Raw genomic sequence first — 23,265 nt, forward strand, 5'->3', positions numbered from 1 at the left:
TGTCTACGGGAAAAACCGGTTTTGTTGGCCAACTAAAGGGAAAGCTGTGAAACAGTGGACGTCTTAAGACTGATATAATAATATGTTACTATGATAATAATTTTGAATACGCATTATTAGTGATTCCAAATCAATCCTCTATTTTCAAGACTTCGAATTAAAAAGCAGTTCTCTATTCGATGCGTAACTAAATTGCGCTGAAACAGCTAAAGCGATTTTAGCACGCTTTTATTAGCTCCGCTTTATTCTATTGTGTAACGAATTCTTTCAAAGTAATTTTTATCGACTTCAAGACTTCCGACTAAATTGAAAAGTTGCAAGCTTATCAGTGTGCTTAGTGCGAATTTTTAACGGTCTCGATACCGAAAAAGTTAACTTAAATTAGTATGCAGTTGGAATTTAGCGGCAAACGTAAGCTATTTCTTTTTTTTTTTCCTACCTATGCTGATTGCCTTGAGAGGCTATTTCAGCTTCACCCTAACGTTTGTAGGTGAGCTCACGGGGCTCAACCGATAGGTTGCTAACACTGACCCTAGCAAGAGCAGTGCTTCGCAGAATCTACAAAGGGATCGGAAACGCGACCCACTGAGAAGATCCGGCGAGAAATTCAGTGGGCTACGTTCCATCTCTATTCAAATTTGAGTTAACTCTTACGCTATCGAAAACGTAAAAAACTCGCACTAAGCACACTGGAACCGATGACACTACAATAATATTGACTTCAAATGGAGACAGGGATCAATCGAATACAGTTGAAAAAGAAAATCGATTTACAATTGAATCCTGAATTATTTTGGTATCTAAGGTTTTATCAAAGGTAGTGCAATTATAATTTTACTAAGATCTGTTAACCGCTTTAGACAGAATTATATTTGTTTTGAAACGTTTTTTATTCTGTTCTTTCTTTGGGGCTAATTGCTCTGGATTTTTCATAATATTACGCTTATAAATAAACTTTTCCAATTACACGACAGTGTTACTTTTCTATGTATTTAGATACCAAACCAATGACTGAACTATGGCAAATCGCAAAATTACGAGTAAACCGGGCATTTTAACTACCAAGCGACGACAATGTGAAAACAATAATTGAAATGGGGCGATTCCCCAAAGCGTAACTTCCATTTTAGATTCATTTTGTATTTATTTGGGTTACATGTGAACTAGAGCTTGAAAACGTGTTCTACCACTAAATTACATTCCATTCACTTTGGTATGTGATTTGAGCACACAAAGCATTATTCAACCAAAAATCATTACGCATGACACTGACCGCTACTATCTAAAATACCGAATACTATAATAATAATAAAATGTAATTGGCTTTTATGTGTGTGTTGATAATTCGATATCCAAATAAACAAATGTACATCTTTATTCGATTACATAAATCATAATCGAGCAAGCTCGTGGGAATCGATATGAATATCGGCGTTATCGATGTTATCTACGTTCGATCGCTATATATCTATCTACGCTCGTGTATCTCCGTCGGCGCTCGGGTCGTTCCGTGATCGTTCCAACCAATCAGCGGGCGTTGACGTAACAACTTTCACCGGCGGTACGTTCGATTCTCGATTTTGTAATTATAATGGAATTCAATGCTTTCTTATTTCAATTTGATTCGGTTTCGTAATACTAACCGGTATGTGAACTTCCGTTTTCGGGCACGTGCGCCAGAATGCGCCTACTTTAAAGTGTTTAATGAATAATTCATTTTTTCTACCGACTTGTGTTGTAAGTGCGGCTGTACCTCATATTTAATGATAAGTTATAACATGTCTAACAGGCATCTCCTTCTTGAAATTAAAGCTCAGTCACTACAGCTTAACTATTCCTCAATCTTATATTTGTCTTAAAATTTTCATAAGCTTTGGAATTTTTTAGTTCATATTTATTGGTATTGACATTTGCAGTTAAATAATTAGATGAATCAAAATTATAAATGAGAATGTTTGTGTGTAGTAAATTAAAAATCTTAACCACTCAACCTGTTATTGACTGACATGACATCATTGACATTTCGCTTAAACAATGTCAAGAGCCCAGGAAACGGCATAAATACCCCTTAATTTAAAGAAAAACACTTTTCCAATATATTTTTTTTACATTATACATATGATTAAACCACATGTAAAAACCATTAATACAACAATTACATCTATCGTAATATAGTTACCCAGCCAATTAATTTCACTTCAAAAAAAAATAAAAAACTATCAACCTTTTTAGAGCAACAACCTTCCATAAAGCCAGCTGTTATGAACAACCTCGATAAATCTATAAAACGAAATCAAACTTCAAAACCAATCAATCGAATATTAAACTCGAATTGTTCAATCACGGGCACTCAAGCCACATTCAAATAAAGGTCTCGGTAATAAAATAAACTATTCTTATAACGATCACGCGATAAAAATGGTTAACATATCGATTAAAGTAAATAATATAAACCTTGACACTTATTTGAATAGCTTTTAATCTATAATAGAGTTCGAACGAATACAATAGCGGCCTATTGTCGAAGTTTCCGTGGCCCAGAAGATAAGACTCCGGCTTTAATCTTATCGAGTGATGCGACTATGCCTGACTTCAAATCCCGCGTTCCTATTTTTTTAGATGGTAATATCAATGCATACTGCAACTCAATTAGTGCTATAACTAACTGTGTTGTCTACATGGAGATATAAATCTACCTAGTCAGATCATAAATTCTGTCACATGTTTAATGTAAAATAATTGAAACAAGTTTATTCATTATGTAACCATTCATATACCAAAATGAACTTAACAAAACATAGATTCTTATGACACTAAAGTTTATTCAAAATGACCTCCGTGATTTTGAATACAGGCCTTCAATCTGCGCGGCCAGTCGTCTATCGCAGCACGAACGAGGTCCATGTCAATATCGGCGGCTGCCTTAATCAAAGATGTCTTGAGTGACTCCAAATTGGGATGAGGCTTTGAGCACACCTTTTCCTCCAAGTGTTGCCATATCTTGTAATCTAACGGATTCAAATCTGGACTGGAGGAGGGCCAGTCTTCGTGCCGGATGAAGTCGATTTCACGCGCCGCCAGCCAGTCTTGTGTGCTCTTCGCTCTATAAGCTGGCGCCGAATCTTATTGGAATACCCAGTGCCTGTTATTGAACATGGTATGAGAAACAGGTTCCACAAGGTTCGTCAGGACTGTATTTTGATACACAACTGCATTCGTTTTTACACCTTTCTCACAAAAATGTACCTCTGTTAAGCCCCAATAAGAAACTCTCAACCATACCATGAGCGAGGATGGAAAATGACCTCGTTGGACACGCGGAATACGGTTGCTCGCTTCTTCACTACTGTGTGCGTACACCTTATCATTTTGTTTGTTGTAGCTCTCTTCTACGGTAAAAATTTTTTCATCCGAAAAAAGAATTTCCCGATATTTTTTTCCCGCGTACCGCTTCAACAAAGCACGGCATCTCTTCAGTCTCAGGTCCATTAGACGAGCATTCAAACGATGTCCTGTTTTTCTTCGATATGCCCGAAGCCCTAAGTCTTCATTTAACACCCTTTTCACCGTGGTTCTGCTTAACCCCATCTGAAGGGCCAACAGTTTCTGCTTACGTTTGGGATTTCTTTGAATTCGCGCCTTCACAGCTTTTATCACTGCTGGAGTCCTAACAGACCGAGGGCGACCACTTCTTGACCTGTCATCTACACTAGAGTCTTCATTGTATCGTTTGATGATACGATAAACGAATCTTTTGCTTATATTCAAATTTTTCAGTATGTTAAAAATTTGAATTGGCGCGTAACCGCAACGATGCAACGCAATAATTGCGACACGGTCTTCTTTAAGCGTCCACTCCATATTTAAAAATGAGTAAAAATTCTAAAAGTATACATTTTTATTTTCATGAACAATTCGAAATTCGAATTCAATAAACTTTTTTGTGGTCAGCATTCTAAAAAAAAAGTTTTTACTGTGTGACAATACTTATGACCTGACTAGGTATATATTAATACGTGAAGGAAGAACTTAGTATCCCTTTTTACGAAAATTGCGCGGACGGAGAAGTATGAAATTTTCTACACTTATAGAGAATATAGAGAAGGAGTGCACAATGCTAATGTTTTTTTTAAATAATGCATAAAAGATATATTAGATCAATAAAGAAAACATTACACACACTACCATGTATTTGACGCAGACACGTATGCATACTATTTATATATTGTCAAACTTTTGTTCTTGACGTCTGTGGTCAAATTGAGAATAGATTAAATATTGTTAGTCTTTATTAATTGTACTTTTGTGTGTTTAATGTATCGCACTGCTTATTGGTTTTTTGGTGTACAATAAAGAATACTCTCTCCCTCTCTCTCTCTCTAATATTTTTCTATAGTGTAGTCTTGGCGAAATTTGTTATTTTAAAGTATAATAGTCTTTGAAAATAAAATCATAATAATGTACAAACTTACAGTTTCAATTAATTATAGTCGAAATTCGACTACTGCGGGACAACTAGTTAAAACAAATATGTAATTTATAAAATATTATCTTTATTGCATTCCTCAGAAAGACACGATTCCGTAATGCTTTAATGTAGACAAAGCGAAACGAACAAAGGCTTATCCAATAACAACAACATAAACAATGGTTTAACATTAACAATGTAAATGTCAAACCGTCAATTAAATAAGTACAGGGGCTTACTTGAACTTTATCTTGCCCAACCTGTGACATTTATAATGGTAACGATAACTCGCTTGAAGCTTATTGTAAATAGTCAAGCTAGCTTTCGGAAGCTCGCATTTTGCGAGTGGGCTGCACTATCTAAAATACGGGAGGCTGATGAAAGACTCCTCGTATGAAACCAATTAACCCTTCTTCTTCTTTGTCTCCACCTTATCCCAGTAGGTGGGATCGGCACTGCGAGTTTTTTCTTTTTTTTGCTTAGATGGGTGGACGAGCTCACAGCCCACCTGGTGTTAAGTGGTTACTGGAGCCCATAGACATCCACAACGTAAAATGCGCCACCCACCTTGAGATATAAGTTCTAAGGTCTCAGTATAGTTATAACGGCTGCCCCACCCTTCAAACCGAAACGCATTACTGCTTCACGGCAGAAATAGGCAGGGCGGTGGTACCCACCCGCGTGGACTCACAAGAGGTCCTACCACCAGTAATTACGCAAATTATAATTTTGCGGGTTTCATTTTCTATTCCCTTCTCTTCTATCAGCCGTCATCTGAACACTCACTCCTCTCTCTCTCTCATATCGTCACTCACACACTCCATCCATGTCTTCTTCGGTAGACCTCTTCCCTTTCTACCTTGCACTAATTAACCCTTAATTTTTACCAAATCATCACGTGCGTTACAAAAGCTATATTTATTTCCATATTAACATCATCTGTGAAATTCACGAAACTAAGTGTAGCCATATATCGATCGTTAGCCGAAGTAGACTCTATGTTTTGGGTGTCGCCGCGGTAATATAAAAAAGTATTTGTGATAGATTACTCATTTAAGCTTTACGGTGGGCCGTGCGCTCATCTGCCTACAAATTCACTAAAAAATAAAAATAATTACGACGTACGTAGCTTACATATGTCTGTATAATCGAGTACATCAGTGAAAAACGCTCTATGTCTGAAGTTGATTGACAAGATGCAGTTCAGGTCATCAAACTCGGTCATTACAGAGTGAAATCTGAAGACAGGTTCCACCTTCTATAGACGTAATGTTTAGAAAACAAAAAAAGCAACTTTTTTCTTGATTACTTTTTTTCTTAGAAACACTATCCAATGGCAATGAATGCTGTTAAGTTATAAGAGGAAAATGCCTTTGGTAAGAGTGGTAATAAGCTCTCACTGCTTAAGATATATCAAACGTTTGATTAGACCAAGCTCTACCACATCTTGGGCAGTTACCTGATATATACCACGACGTGACTGCTTGGCTCACGTGAGTCAAAATAAGTGGGATATTGGTACAAATAATTTACTCATAACATACCTTGATGCTTACCGCCATAACCGTTTCCCGAATTGATAACCAGTCCACAAAAAACCTGGTCTTGCAAGGAAGTTTCAAAGGAACAAGACCGCGCGGGAGTTCTCCCATGAGGGGGACCGATCAAGTCAAGTCTGCAGTGAGGGTGGATGAGCTACATCACCATCATGATCACTGCATCAAGTAAGACGAAGAAGAAAATCACACCTTCGAGAAAATTCCCATTATCGCCTCACATCGGCATAGGAAACCCTGTGAAAGAGAAACCTTCTCATGTTCTAGCCTAGTTACGTTAGATAATCACTCATTACGCGTCAATTATATATCACATCGCTAATTATAGTGCTGTTAACCTTAAGCATTAGTTAATGAGTGAAAGAATGAATCATTACGTTCAACTTTTAACAAAACATAGTCGCGACAAGTATCTTTGTTATTTAACAGGAAGTATAAATTGAAATTCGTGAAAACATTTCTCATTAATTACGAGTATTATACCTCATTTCCAGAACACCACCACTGAATGACAATCTGGAGATTTTGCAAACTATTATAACCACAATTATAGTTTATAATACTTGATAATAATATGTCAAATTAAAATTATCCTCACTGTGTCTAAACAAGAATATTGAAGCGGTATCACGGAGGCGCCATCTATAACTTTTTTTTTTATGTAGAATAAATGATGATGATATTACGTATTTAATACCCCGGACCACTTTTCCAATATATTTTTCCTTATCACTTTATTCGGATTATTACCAAAGCTTTAAAATATGCCGAATCGGTCCCGCGCTTCCCAACTAAAAGCAATTGAAACTTTCAATGTTAAAAGAGATCTAATATACCTAGCTCGTCCATATCTCCCTTGCGATGGATGAGAAATATCTAGATTTTTCAGTCGTGTACTTTGTGTACGTGTACAGCCGTTTGATTTTTGACAATTCGATAATCTAAATTGTGCTATTAAAATTGAATTTCCGCTGCGAATGTGTTAATCATTTTATATTGAATGGTATCCACTAAGCCGTCAAAGATATCATCTTATGTAGTTACCTCACTAATAGATGAATTTATAATGCACATCTCTATGTAAATCATGTATTAATAATCTATTCAAGATGTCTATCTTCAATCTGTATTCCCATTTTTTATAAAATAATTGATTAGTATAAAAATTACAATGAAATTAAATATTTACAATGAAACCTACATCCAATAGCCCAAAAACCTTTCTCTAGGGCCTATAATAAAACACGCAAAGAAAGGGGAGACCAGTGTGCTTAGTGCGAGCTTTAACGTTCTCGATAGCGTAAAAGTTAACTCAAATTTGTATGGAGTTGGAACGTTTGCCTATGTTTACCGCTAGAGGCGCTGTTCCAACTGCATACAAATTTGAGTTGACGTTTACGCTATCGAGAACGTTAAAAAACTCGCACTAAGCACACTGACACAACAAAACCCCGATTACGATACATCTGTTGATACTAACTCGTTCCGACTATTGAAATAGAGTCCCCGCAGTACACTAACAAGGCGATCAAGTAATCCACGGAGGCGCTTCAAACATAATCACAGTTGACTCACTGTTAAACATTTACGCGGTTTCACTGAACGCTCTAGTTTGTAGCTAATTCACTAGCTAGGGTTGTCACTGTTTAAAAATCATTATCATCTCTAACAATATCATTATATTACAGTTGTTTGTATAAGCGCAAATCAACATCGCTGGTTGGCTTATTAGGACGGAGGGGTAGGAACCAGCATCGTGCCTGCTTATGGCGGATCATGAGTTCCAGTTTAAAGAGTTACCTCAAAAATTCAGAACTGTGATAAAAATTGGCTCCGTTGACCACTAAAGAGCAGGTGGGTCATGTGCTCAACAACTATTCAGTATTAAAAAAAGGTGATCTCTTGATCCTAAGTAAGCTACCATAACCTTAACGAATATAACCATCTTAGAATATGAAGTCGAAGATTCAATTCATGTATCACGGCAGTCCTACAAAAACGTTTGATTGCTTCAGCGCATATATAATAGCCCAAGAGCCCGTGGGCTCTACCTGTATGTATTTGACCAGACCTGAATTTTCGTACATTGAGACCCCTATACCTACCATGCATGAGGTGGGGACTCACTAAGCTCAAAGTGGTCTGCCACAAGTGTTTTTTTAGCATTTTCGAAGTGGTCTGCCACAAAGTAAAATGCGCGGTAATGGTCTGCCATTCTTATTTTCCGATAATAATAATCATATATTTTCAAAATTTCAAAACGGCAGACGTGGTCAAATGGATTTAAAATCCGTTAAAATCGGTACCTGTCCTACCTGAGCGCTCGGCGCGTCGACCACTTTGAGCTTAGTGAGTCCCCACCTCATGCATGGTAGGTATAGGGGTCTCAATGTACGAAAATTCAGGTCTGGTCAAATACATACAGGTAGAGCCCACGGGCTCTTGGGCTATAATACATACTGTTAAAAAGAGAGAAAGCCGAACTCTTTAAAAAAAAAATTATTCGAAACTGCAAAATAGTTATAATGAATGATCTGGAATTTTCTTTTTTTTTATTGCTTAGATGGGTGGACGAGTTCACAGCCCACCTGGTGTTAAGTGGTTACTAGACATCTACAACGTAAATGCGCCACCCACCTTGAGACATAAGTTCTAAGGTCTCAAGTATAGTTACAACGGCTGCCCCACCCTTCAAACCGAAACGCATTACTGCTACACGGCAGAAATAGGCAAGGTGGTGGTATCTACTCGCGAGGACTTTCAAGAGGTCCTACCACCAGTAAAATCTGGAAATAGTGAGGAAAATCGGTAAACGTCCCACTTCGATGAATGTCTGACCGGAACTTACAATTTGTATCTCTCTCAGAAACAGTAAAGCTAAAGACCATTTATAACAGGTATTTGGAGGCTTTGCTCTGTGTATTTTAATCCGTATTTTCCATAATGCTTTCATAAAGGAATTGTAAATAAAACTGTCATTTATATTTTATGATGGCACCACCGGCCTAAGGAGTTCATTCTTAATTGTTAGATCCATTACGCTAATACACAGTGTTCCAAAAGCTATTTTCCGCAACGTACCACGGTATTTTCTGCGCGCTATAATATGAAAAAAAAATCAAACGAGACTTGAAAAGAGTCTTCAACGGTAAGCTGTGGCTTGGTTAAATTGATGTCCACGCTCGACTGCCATCGTCATCAAGAAAGCACGTATTATGTTAGAAATCTTCACACATTTAACTTATGTAAAGATTCATCCTTAGGCACAACCCTACACGCGATGGCTGAGAGAAATTATTGAAACACACCGTTTCAATAATCGTTTTAAATTAATGATCCGAGGATTAAATGTATTTTTTTTATTGTTAGTAGTGGTTCTTTATCGAGCATGCATCGATTTAGCACAATTAAACTAATTTTGATATTTTACGTGTATTTCGGTGTTTGGGCAATTTTATCGTGATCTTCCATCTGGGTGCTTCTCTGAATTGACGTCACTGTTCTCTATTTTAAAACCGGAACTCTTGATTGCTTCCTGATTGATTTAAGTAGATCTTATCCAACCGTGACGGGGCAACGCCAAGCCGCCTTCGTCACATATGTTGCCAAACATATGTGGTCAGATCCCACGGATTCACCTTCGGCGCTTTTAGATCCCTCAAGGATCGGCCACCGTCTTCGTTGAAATCGGCGTTTTTTTTTATCTATTGCTTAGATGGGTGGATGAGCTCACAGTCCACCTGGTGTTAAGTGGTTACTGGAGCCCATAGACATCTACAACGTAAATGCGCCACACACCTTGAGATATAAGTTCTAAGGTCTCAAGTATAGTTACAACGGCTGCCCCACTCTTCAAACCGAAACGCATTACTGCTTCACGGCAGAAATAGGCAGGGTGGTGGTACCTACCCGCGCGGACGCACCACCAGTAATTACGCAAATTATAATTTTGCGGGTTCCATTTTTATTACACGATGCTATTCCTTCACCGTGGAAGTCAATCGTGAACATTTGTTGAGTACGTATTTCATTAATTTTACGTGTATTTCGCTGTTTGGGTAATTTTATCGTGATCTTCCATCTGGATGCTTCTCTGGATTGACGTCATTGTCGTCTATTTTAAAACCGGAACTCTTGACTGTTTCGTGATTGATATAGGCAGATCTTATCCGACCGTGATGCGGCAACGCCAAGCCGCCGTCGCCTGAACCTTGTCTTGTCGGATCCCCCGGAATCACTCTCGGTGCTTTTAGATCCCTCAAGCACCGGCCACCGTCCTCGTCGAAATCGTCGATTACGACGAAGAGTTCGATAAGCGAACTAAGACTTAGACATATCCCACTGAGTTTCTCGCCAGATCTTCTCAGTGGGTCGCGATTCCGATCCGGTGGTAGACGCTGCGAAGCACTGCTCTTGCTAAGGCTAGTGTTAACAAATTCTCTAAGGTTGAGGCCGTGAGCTCACCTACCCGTATGGGCGTAGTTGAAATAGCCTCTTAGGCTACCAGCGAATACGTAGAGGAAAAGATTAGGCAGATTGGGGCTACTTACTCGTGCACCATCATCATACCAAGATCATTAAATTTTGTTACATTAAAGTTACACAACACTATGCCTTCATCGTGGAAGTATTGATGAGCACAAATTGGACACGTTCTTATAGTGCCAACCCCTTGACCTCGAGCCATTCCCATAGATGCTTTTCTGTAAATCAAATGTTCGAAATATGAGGTTTGATTAGCAATGTCGCTTATTCGTCGTTGTTTCACTAGCATAGAAATTTACCAATATTTTCTCGCGTACATCGTGAAAAACCCAAATCGGCATTTTTATGTCATTGAACGAATGTAATACAGATGTACCGTAAAATATATGCAAAATTATTAAAGCACACAAAACTCATGTACACTTTCCATGAAGGTTTATATGACCAAACACAGCAGCTAATTATTCTTTGCAAATTAAAATTTTATTCATTAAAATTATGCGCAAAACTTGAATGAACAATGGGATTTTTGAAATCGCTCATCCAATAATCCTTCGCGGTATTGCGTGAACAATGTTATACTATGAAGGATTCGGGCCAAGTCCAACTGAGCACACAAGCTAATCTATTAACAATGCCTTTGGGTTCGATCCGTAGCAGATACTTGACAAAACACAAATCTGAGAAACCCTTGTCTTTTTTTAATTTAAAACTTATTTCTTTCATTCTTTGTCGGAATGTTCACGATAGTTTGGGAGTTGGCAGATTTTATGTGTCTTACAAGATCTCACCGTCTCTCATCGCGCTATCACCATTTGAAGACTAACCGACCATTAAAGATATTGTAAGAATAACATACTTTCAAGAGATTGCTTTTGGCATAGTATGAATATTTAGCTGAGTACAAGATAGAAGAAAATTCTACGCATTTTTTTTCTTAAACGACTTCACTGTGCATTAAGGACTAATTGTGGAAATTATTTATATATTTGAAAGATTACACTCTCAGGGTGTTTTCATAGTTAAGTTTTATTGATATATTGGCATCACTTCTGCGATCGGTTTTCATTTTTTATTAATTTACACATGTAATGGCGCCAAGGGATCCCATACGAATATTTCATACGTAGTGGAACCTGTGTACTTAGTGCAAACTTTTTAACGTTTTCGATATACTAAAAGTTAACTCAAATTTGTATGGAGTTGGCACAGCGCCCCTAGCGACAAACGTAAGCAAACGTTCCAACTCCATACAAAGTTGAGTTTAACTTTTACGTTATCGAGATCGTTAAAAAACTCGCAATAAGCACACAACTGGTGACGCTTCATTGTAACTATATGGAAAACATTGATTTCATGAAAGTACGCATGCGCTACCTATCGCACGTTAATCGAACTAACATAGCATATACTAATAACAATAATAAATAATAAAAACATTGGATACATATTCGGAGTCAAACACTTGGCAAGAAAAGTCTTGTGCAGAAAGATATCGATAAAAAAGAAATCATGTGCATTGATAACAAACAAAAAATAGTTTAATATCTGGATAAAATATATTATGGGAAAACAGAATTAAGTAAAAAGGGGAATCCAATGGAATAAAAATACAAAGATAGGCGTTTCATCTAAGTACTGGTCAAAATAGATACCTACATCGAATAGTATAAAAAAACAATAAATCTATACTAATATTATAAAGCTGAAAAGTTAGTTTGTTTGAACGCGCTAATCTCATGAACTACTTGTTTTTAAGGTTGGCTCACTATAACGTTTTTTATGCTAACCAAATTTATTCTAAAATAAAGCATTATTTGTGAACTATTCCACGCGGACAAAGTTGCGGGCAAAAGCTAGTATATATATAAATTAAATAAAAATTGTATTAAATTTTAAAAGCTAACATATAAACTCTTAGGTGATTAATAAAGAAACATTAAATTACCGTGTTACTTTTTTTCATTATTCGTTTATCACTAAATAAATACAACTCAACACACATTTACTCAAAAAAAAAACAACACCTAAACCTTTCTCCTCTGAAATTGGACGGACACGTTAAAAGTATTCAAATCTCTGACAATTAAAGGCAATTAACAAAAAAACACACTCATCACATTATTAACAACAGGAAAATCATTTGAAGCATTATAATTGTGCACTTTCACCGTCCAAATGATTTCAATCTATAAAGTTTCACAATATCAAAACGATTACGTTTTATTTTTTTCACCTTTTCATCTGACGTGTCACTTTTACCAGCACCTGTGGTGATAGATAATGATATAGAATTACGTTTTTATTGAAATCGATATGTGGAATAGAAATTTGTCGCGTGGATGTATTAAATAACAGTATGTCAGAGTGTGGTGATATTCAGAAACCGTATTTTTGTGGTTATAAGAGATCATAGACATCATGACGTGAATGACGTCATCCGTTTTGAGTGTGGTCAAAGCCCTGCCCTGATTTTGCAGTGGGATGCATGATTCGTAGCAGAAATAAGGATAGTGGAATCCACCCTGGCCCAATACTACATGTTAATGTGCACTAACCTATTCACCGTCGAATTATTGCCAATAGTTAAAAGTTCACTAATTTTCTTTTCATTGCTTCCAGATGATTCCCGTGATACGGACCGGTGCCTTACTCTGGCTGGCTATTGTCATAACGGCCGCAGCAGAGACCAACGAACAAAACACCACGACGACGACGAAGACCATTCGTACGACGATACTACCCTCGAAAACAACAAGAACCGAACTAAAAGTATCAAGAAGTTTGAATCCTCACGACACGCAAACGTTGAACGTTAGAAGCAAATCCGGACATGTCACGCAACTTATTGTTAAGAAAAAAGAGAAATCTACCACAGTTCAAATAAGCAGTACTACCCCAACACCGACAACGGTTTCCATTAAAACCACTGTAGCTGTAAATACGACTGATGAAACAAAAAACAAAACCGAAACGAGAGATCAAAGGAAACTTAATTTCTTGGGCACAGTCAACAGTGACCTAGCTGGATATGATTATTATTTGAATCGCAACAAACATTCAGAAGAACCTATCGATGTAAAAGCTGAATATGGTAATTGGTCACCAGTTTCTGTGTACCCTGAATCTCATATTCAAGAAGATGGGAAGAAACCGGAAGGTGACTCGGAAACCACAAGTTACTATCCGACCTACGACAATGATAAAGTAACTGAGGACAAAAAAGTCTACATAACTTCAGCCAGTTTCAAAGACTATGGAGCGCCTATTACGAATTATAGATTCGATACACAAAATCCAGTCATCAAAAATGATAGGAATCCAGTCTATATTGAAGTAGTGAGCACCAAAGTATCTGAAGGAGATAATGAAAGGTTTAAAGTTCCGGATCCAGTGGTAATCAATTCAGAGCCAATGTACATAAAGAAAGCATTAGAAAAATATAATAATAAGCGTGGTAGATCTATTTTAACTCTTGGTGATGATGGCATTCCAGAAATTCAGGGAATTAGAATGCCTGATGACGAATCAGATAAAAAGACATGGCGCAACGCCAGGGTTGTAAATGGTGAACTAATTCCGTATCCTGAAGGATATAAACCTCCAAAAGCAATTCCTGAGGCTGACGTTTACCCTGACTTAGCAGCCGATAATCCCGGACAAAGTTTTGGTCCATTCACTAAAGAAGACAACTTTGATTCTAAAGATGGTCCTTTCACCAAGTTCGACAATTTGAAATTTGATAGCAGCGACGCCATAACACCTTACACAACAAGTGAAAATCCGTCAAACTACTACAAACAGAAAAAGGACAATTACTATTTAAAGTCAGGTTACGGACCATTCACTAAAGCCGACAATTCGAAAGTGGCAAATTCCAAATTAATTGAATACATCAAACAGATTAATGATCAAGAATCGAAGCGAGACTACTTCAGTGGCCGTAGTTCTAGATCGCATGAAGATATGGAATTCGCGGAGAGCCACATTCAAAGACGTATGCTCCATCATCCCGGTGAAGTAAATTTTCCCAACTCTGTGATGTATACTCCGAAGAATGCCAAGCCAGGTTTCGATGAAAGCGTAAGGAACCCAATACTGCAATACGCTCATCCGGAGCTCGGCGTGCAACCCGCTAAAGCTACAAGAGACAGCATCGACAATAACTACGACAACAAGGGACGTAAAGTTATGTATTATACCATGAATGTTCCCAAAAGCGCCCACCCTTACCCTATGGAACCTGTTAATGGGTACGGACAACAGCGCTCCCAGAAAAATATCAACGCCAATAAATATTATGAAGATGAATATAACAAATTCAGGTACTACGAAAACGCTTATAACTCACATGAAGTGCCTAGGTATCCTTACAACAATTATGGTTATTTGAAACGTACACCAGAACCCTCCCTATGGAAAAGATTCACAGATTCGATCAAAGACACAATGAACACAGCCAGCCAAACAGTTCATCAATTGACTAGGCCCATCATCGACCCGATCGCCAAAGTAACTCAACCCGTATTCGAACCAATAGTTGAAGCTACACATAAAATATCCAGCAACTTAGGTCTTTACCCGAGCAATTCGATTCAAACTCAAAGATATGCCCAAGACAAAATCGGTGTAGCCGCTGTATCTTCGGGAGCTCCCGCTATGCTACCGGCTCTCGGATTGATGGCTGGTGGTGCAGCATTAGGTCTTGGGGCTGTCGCAGTCGGAAAACTTCTCGACGTTAACCTAATGAGAAGTGCAGGACTAAACGACGAGGAGATTCAAGACGAACTCGAGAAAGAACATAAACGATCTTTTGAGGCGTTTGACGTGGACCGCCAAATACTAAGCACCCAAAAGATATATGACGACAACTACAAAATGCCCAGTGAAAATGTGTACGTGGTGATGTCACCAGACAACAGTCAAGGTAGAGCTAAGAGGGAAACTCTTAGCTTCTTTGCAGAACCATATAATGGCCAAGCTTTGAAGCGTGTGAAGAGAAGACACGTCAGATCAATCAACGATATGTCTGAAGATCTGCAGCACGTGGACGTATCACCACCGCCTTCTCTGACAACCTCCGCAATGGACTTAATAAAGCAGACCGACTGGAGAGATTCACAATGTGCCAAGTTCACATTCTGCACTGTCCTTACATCACAGTCTGATGATTCTATCTTTGGAATGGAAAAGAAGATGGCATCATTAATAAAAATGTAAGTATATATCCATTTTAATGATGTATCACCAAAATGTAAAAAATGCTAAATAAGGACGACCCAAAATAACGATCATAGGAAGAAAAATGGGGTGTGTCTCATACCTAGTCATATAATAACTCCACTAGCTATCATTACAAGAGTAATATCTTAATTTGTTTAGTTGCACAAAAAATGTAAAATTCAATAAAAATATTATCCATTGAATTAATATTCGTGAAAAAAGTAATAGAACTGTCTAGAACATAAAAACAATAAATAGGTTCGTTTGCTTTGACCAACTAATCGGCAAATATTAGACATACAACGACAGCATTATTCACGAATCTAGAAAGTTAACACAAATTAATATTTTTGATTTAGTATAATATATGAGGTTTCAATCATTATTAATCTTTCGCCAGAAACAAAAAATAAATGAAAGTATGCTGTAAGCTATAAGTCATAACAGAACCACAAGAAAAAGAAACTTTCGAATTAATACGCTCCGCAAAATTAATGTTATAAGGTTTTTGGAACGACTCTCATTGATTACATTAAGAGATAAGTATTTTTTTAACGTTGTGAAAATTACGCGATTCTTCACGGTTTTCGCGCTGTATTAGTCGAGCCAGAGGTAATGAAAGACTCGGCTTTGTCTCCTCATCATCATACTACAGCCAGAAAAGAATGTTCGATGCATCAGTATATTTGTAAAAAGTCAAATGTAAGATTTCGAATTATAAGTATTGCAATACATTAAAAATTTCAAATCAATTTGTAGAAACTTATAGAAATATTTTTTTAAGGACAAGTTGTCAAGGCCCTAAATTAAAATTAAAAAAACTACAATCAAAACCGTGACCAAAGCGGTTAATTTCAAAAGTTAAATTTATTAAAATAGTAAAATTAATTAATAATATATTATGTAATTGTAAATCATTTAATATCGTCTGTAATAAAAACAATGGCACTCTTAACCTTATAACATACATTCTATTTCTCTCACTAAGCGGTTCTAAAACTGTGTTATTTATTCAGTTTTTTTTTCGGTAATTTTGACCACATAGTTTACGATTATTATCGATAAAGTTTATAGTTTACGAATAAAAAAAAACCAATACCTTTATCGTCTGAACTTGATTTTGAAAAAAAAAAGTATTTTAGCCCTAGTCTGTCATTATTGTATTTGTGAAGAATAAAATATAGTTTTGAAGCTTCATTATTAGTATTTTTAACAAAAGGCTGCATCAATAAAAAATTCGTGGTGCTCCAATTAAAATCAACGCTTTGGGAATAGGCATGAACTTTTATGAAGCAAAGGGGATTGCCCACTCTCCATAGTGTGCTAGGCCCAAGATGGACATCAAATATTACTATAAAAATGTACTGATTCAAATTCTTAAATGTATTGGATATCTAAAAAATATATTGAAATTGACGCCACTATTATAAAAAATATAATAAAAATAAAAACTCGTTTTGAGGTTAATTTTCTATATAAATAAGTGTCGGATTGTGAGATACTTCAAGAACTTGTCTTTTCTTAATGTTTAAGATGTTCCTAATGTATTTTTATCCAACAGGGTATAAAAACACACTTAATTCTTTAAATATCTATATTTTCTTCATCTTCATACACAATTAGTATCATCTAAAAATAGCAAAGGAGAGCATATACACGGTTTTAAATCTCGGTCAGGGTAAAACCACAATTCACACAATGTTTTTTAGTCGTAGTATGAAACGTTATTGATAAAAGTAAAATAAATCGAAGAAAAATCAAAACACATCCATTTTGTACGCAAGCACAACACCACAAGCAGCAAGCGAAGTATCAGTCAGTCAGATTAAATTCATCAAATTAAGGTTCGAACATCCGACGACCATAGGGCCCTCTCTTCTTACCTCCGTAAGGAGCGTATAAGTTTCCACACATATACGCTCCAGGAGGAGCGCGAACTCCGTGCCGTTATACGTGGCATCCCTAAAGAGTTGGATGCCGAGCTCGTCAAGGCCGACCTTCTCGAACAAGGCCTACCGGTTAACTCCGTACACCGCATGCACACAGGCCGCGGAAGGGAGCCATATAATATGGTTCTCGTCGCCCTCCAGCCTACCCCCGAGGGTAAGCAAATATTCAACATCCGAACGGTCTGTAGCCTTTCCGGAATTGCAGTCGAAACCCCACACAAGAAAGGCACACCTAGCCAGTGCCATAACTGCCAATTATACGGGCATTCTTCCCGTAACTGTCACGCGCGCCCCCGATGCGTCAAGTGCTTAGGCGATCACGCCACGGCCCTATGCACTCGCGATCAAAAAACCGCGACAGAACCGCCTAGCTGCGTCCTGTGTCGAACACAGGGTCACCCCGCAAATTACCGCGGATGCCCCCGAGCCCCGAAAATAAATCGCCGCGTCGCCCGCCAAAACCGCCTCCGAGCTTCCGGCCCAGACATCAAAGCCTCGGCACCCTCTGTGTCGCAGGCTAAGCCAGCGTTCGTTCCGGCGCCGGTGCCCAGTGTCTCGGCCTGGGCGAAACCGCTGCCGTACATGAACACGGCTACAACTCCCTCCTCCGCGATTCGTCCCGCCCCCGCGACTCGTCCCTCTCCCGCGACTTGCCCTCCGACCGCGTCCGACAATCTCGCTTTAGCGATCGACTTCTTTCAGTCGATCAACTTTGAGCGCGTTAACGCTTTGGGCGACGCCATTCGCTCTGCCTCCACTGCACAACACTTTATCGCCGTTGTGCAAGAATACGCCGACGTATACGCGTCATTAAATACGTACGTCCTCCCCTCACTCCGCCGGTAATCAATGGCGTATATAAGTAGAATAAAGCCCCTATCCGTAACGATAGGATTTTTTAACGCTTACGGTCTCGCAAATCAGCGTGATCAGGTTTCTGACTTTTTGCGTGACCATCAAATTGATATCTTTTTAGTGCAGGAGACCCTACTTAAGCCCGCGCGCCGTGACCCTAAAATCGCGAACTATAACATGGTCAGGAACGACAGGCTCTCTGCTCGTGGTGGTGGTACCGTCATTTACTATAGAAGAACCCTGCATTGCGTCCCACTCGATCCTCCCGCGCTCGCTAATATCGAAGCATCAGTGTGCCGAATCTCACTGACGGGACACGCGCCGATCGTTATCGCGTCCGTTTATCTTCCACCGGATAAGATCGTTCTAAGCAGTGATATCGAGGCGCTGCTCGGCATGGGGAGCTCTGTCATTCTGGCGGGCGACCTAAATTGTAAACACATTAGGTGGAACTCACACACCACAACCCCGAATGGCAGGCGGCTTGACGCGTTAGTCGATAATCTCGCCTTCGATATCGTCGCTCCGCTAATCCCGACTCACTACCCGCTAAATATCGCGCATCGCCCGGATATACTCGACATAGCGTTATTAAAAAACGTAACTTTGCGCTTACACTCGATCGAAGTAGTTTCAGAGTTAGATTCAGACCACCGTCCCGTCGTTATGAAGCTCGGTCGCGCTCCCGATTCCGTTCCCGTCACGAGGACTGTGGTGGATTGGCACACGCTGGGCATCAGCCTGGCTGAATCTGATCCACCATCGCTACCGTTTAGCCCGGACTCTACCCCGTCTCCTCAGGATACCGCTGAAGCCATAGACATCTTAACGTCACACATCACCTCGACATTAGATAGGTCATCGAAACAAGTTGTAGCGGAGGACTTCCTTCACCGCTTCAAATTGTCCGACGATATTAGGGAACTCCTTAGAGCTAAGAACGCCTCGATACGCGCCTACGACAGGTATCCTACCGCGGAAAATCGTATTCGAATGCGTGCCCTACAACGCGACGTAAAGTCTCGCATCGCCGAAATCCGAGATGCCAGATGGTCTGATTTCTTAGAAGGACTCGCGCCCTCCCAAAGGTCTTACTACCGCTTAGCTCGTACTCTCAAATCGGATACGGTAGTAACTATGCCCCCCCTCGTAGGCCCCTCAGGCCGACTCACGGCGTTCGATGATGACGAAAAAGCAGAGCTGCTGGCCGATACATTGCAAACCCAGTGCACGCCCAGCACTCAATCCGTGGACCCTGTGCATGTAGAATTAGTAGACAGTGAGGTAGAACGCAGAGCCTCCTTGCCACCCTCTGATGTGTTACCACCCGTCACCCCGATGGAAGTTAAAGACTTGATCAAAGACCTACGTCCTCGCAAGGCTCCCGGTTCCGACGGTATATCCAACCGCGTTATTAAACTTCTACCCGTCCAACTCATCGTGATGTTGGCATCTATTTTCAATGCCGCTATGGCGAACTGTATCTTTCCCGCGGTGTGGAAAGAAGCGGACGTTATCGGCATACATAAACCCGGTAAACCAAAAAATCATCCGACGAGCTACCGCCCGATTAGCCTCCTCATGTCTCTAGGCAAACTGTATGAGCGTCTGCTCTACAAACGCCTCAGAGACTTCGTCTCATCCAAGGGCATTCTCATCGATGAACAATTCGGATTCCGTACAAATCACTCATGCGTTCAACAGGTGCACCGCCTCACGGAGCACATTCTTGTGGGGCTTAATCGACCAAAACCGTTATACACGGGAGCTCTCTTCTTCGACGTCGCAAAAGCGTTCGACAAAGTCTGGCACAACGGTTTGATTTTCAAACTATTCAACATGGGTGTGCCGGATAGTCTCGTGCTCATCATACGGGACTTCTTGTCGAACCGCTCTTTTCGATATCGAGTCGAGGGAACCCGCTCCTCCCCACGACCTCTCACAGCTGGAGTCCCGCAAGGCTCTGTCCTCTCACCCCTCCTATTTAGCTTATTCGTTAACGATATTCCCCGGTCGCCGCCGACCCATTTAGCTTTATTCGCCGACGACACGACTGTTTACTATTCCAGTAGAAACAAGTCCCTAATCGCGAAGAAGCTTCAGAGCGCAGCCCTAGCCCTAGGACAGTGGTTCCGAAAATGGCGCATAGACATCAACCCAGCGAAAAGTACTGCGGTGCTCTTTCAGAGGGGAAGCTCCACACGGATTTCCTCCCGTATTAGGAGGAGGAATCTCACACCCCCGATTACTCTCTTTAGTCAATCCATACCCTGGGCCAGGAAGGTCAAGTACCTGGGCGTTACCCTGGATGCATCGATGACATTCCGCCCGCATATAAAATCAGTCCGTGACCGTGCCGCGTTTATTCTCGGTAGACTCTACCCCATGATTTGTAAGCGGAGTAAAATGTCCCTTCGGAACAAGGTGACACTTTACAAAACTTGCATAAGGCCCGTCATGACTTACGCGAGTGTGGTGTTCGCTCACGCGGCCCGCACGCACATAGACACCCTTCAATCTCTACAATCCCGCTTTTGCAGGTTAGCCGTCGGAGCTCCGTGGTTCGTGAGGAACGTTGACCTACACGACGACCTGGGCCTCGAATCTATACAGAAATACATGAAGTCAGCGTCGGAACGCTACTTCGATAAGGCTATGCGTCATGATAATCGCCTTATCGTAGCCGCCGCTGACTACTCCCCGAATCCTGATCATGCAGGAGCCAGTCACCGTCGACGCCCTAGACACGTCCTTACGGATCCATCAGATCCAATAACCTTCGCACTAGACGCCTTCAGCTCTAGGAGCAGGCTTAGGGACCTCGGTAACCGTACTCGTCGAACTCGACAAAGAGTTCGCCGTGCAACCTAACCCATGAATCAGCTCGCTGAGTTTCTCGCCGGATCTTCTCAGCGGGTCGCGATTCCGATCCGGTAGTAGATTCATTCGCGAAGCAGCTGCTCTTGAGCTGTTAGGTCTCCTTCGGAGGCGCTCGGGTAGCTGTTAGCAAATCCCACCCCTCCTGGCTGAGCCTTTGCTCGCCCACCTGTCCTGGTGAAACTGGAAAGGCCTCCGGGCCACCAGTAATCCTTCAATCATAAAAAAAAAAAAAAAAAAAAAAAAAAAAAAATTAAATTCAGTGTTGTCAGTATAAAGAAAAATAATTACATCAAATTCATATATCGATTATTTTTTTAAATAACCGATAATTGATTTATATCTTAATCTTTTTTTTACGAGTACACATTATTTTTTATGTTTTTGTTTTAGTTGTACATATTTAAATAACAATACTAGTAAAGTTTTTTTTATTGCTTAGATGGGTGGGCGAGCTCACAGCCACCCTGGTGTTGCTAAGTGGTTACTCGAGCCCACATACATCTACAACGTAAATGCGCCACCCACCTTGAGATATAAGTTCTAAGGTCTCAAGTATAGTTACAAGTTAAAGTCCAATGGGTATGTCTTCGATGTTATTTTATGTGCATAAAATCCATTAAAATCGTTTGATTAATGATAATACTTAAAATGATTTATTTACATGTTTTATTTATATACTCAAAATATTTACTTCATACGTAAAAGGATTTGAAGCTGGCAATATTTTTCCCGCAAAAATAAAAATCCTTGTTTTTTCAATAGAGTTACTTTTTTTAAACTACTTATTGTAAACTGTAGTGGCGCTTATTTGCAAGAAAGTAAATGCATATTTATTTATGACAAAATTAATGCACTAAGTATTTTTTCTATAATCTATTGTCCGCTTTGGGCCTAAAATGGGCCATCCCCTTTAATTATCTTAACTAATGACGCAAAAATTAGTAAAATTACAAAAATAAACGGAACCCGTAAACAAAACGGATAGAAAAACGTTAAAAATTACATTTCAGGCGCTCTTTTAAAAAGACAAAAAGGTATGTTGATTAAAATTTGTTCCACAACAAAAGATTACTTATTCATTTTTGAAACAGCACAAATGTAAAAAAAGAACAACGCTTAACATACTGCTGTATCGTATATTATCTTTAACAAGCTTGCTGTATTTTTTTATTACATTAGACACGACCGTATTTCGAAATGGCAATAAAAAAACGCACGTTTTACCCACAATCACTTCGCCAAAACAATCCGGAGCCGCAAAAAAATTCCACAAGTACTTAAATAAATATCTATTAAACGGATTCCTTCGATATAGTTTCACATTTAAATAAGGATGTTAGTAAATCGGCGGTGTGTCGTTGCGTATGAACATTGTTACGTGATCAACAAATGCAACGGGAAAGTGTGAGCAACGCAACGAAGCTACTGTAAATACGTGTCCGAATGCGATTAAATTCGCAATTCGATGATTAAATTTCTGTTCGAGTGTGTTGCGTGAAATTTCACTCTCACTAATGAGACTACAGTCGATACCACAATTACAAGTTTTGGTTTCAAGGGCTATAAAATGATAACAGTTAAATTTCCAATTTAACAACATTCATGATTTCGGGGCTACGGCTTAAAATCACCTTCTGGTGGTAGGACCTCTTGTGAGTCCGCACGGGTAGGTACCACCGCCCCGCCTATTTCTGCCGCGAAGCAGTAATGCGTTTCGCTTTGAAGGGTGGGGCAGCCGTTGTGACTATACTGAGACCTTAGAACTATATCTCAAGGTGTGTGGCGCATTTACGTTGTAGATGTCTATGGGCTCCAGTAGCCACTTAACACCAGGTGGGCTGTGAGCTCG

At 39.6% G+C, this 23,265-nt stretch overlaps 1 protein-coding gene across 1 annotated transcript in view; it reads left to right on the top strand.

The window, feature by feature from the left end:
- LOC101736535 (uncharacterized) overlaps window positions 1–23,265 on the top strand; it is a 38,518-nt gene that overhangs the window by 7,717 nt on the left and 7,536 nt on the right. Inside the window, exon 2 of the mRNA XM_004928298.2 lies at window positions 13,132–15,725. Within this exon, the coding sequence (XP_004928355.1) occupies window positions 13,132–15,725 (2,594 nt within the window). The remainder of the gene's footprint in view (window positions 1–13,131; window positions 15,726–23,265) is intronic.

The sequence above is a fragment of the Bombyx mori genome, chromosome 18 (genome assembly GCF_030269925.1).
Source record: "Bombyx mori chromosome 18, ASM3026992v2".
NCBI classification, from domain to species: Eukaryota; Metazoa; Arthropoda; class Insecta; order Lepidoptera; family Bombycidae; genus Bombyx; species Bombyx mori.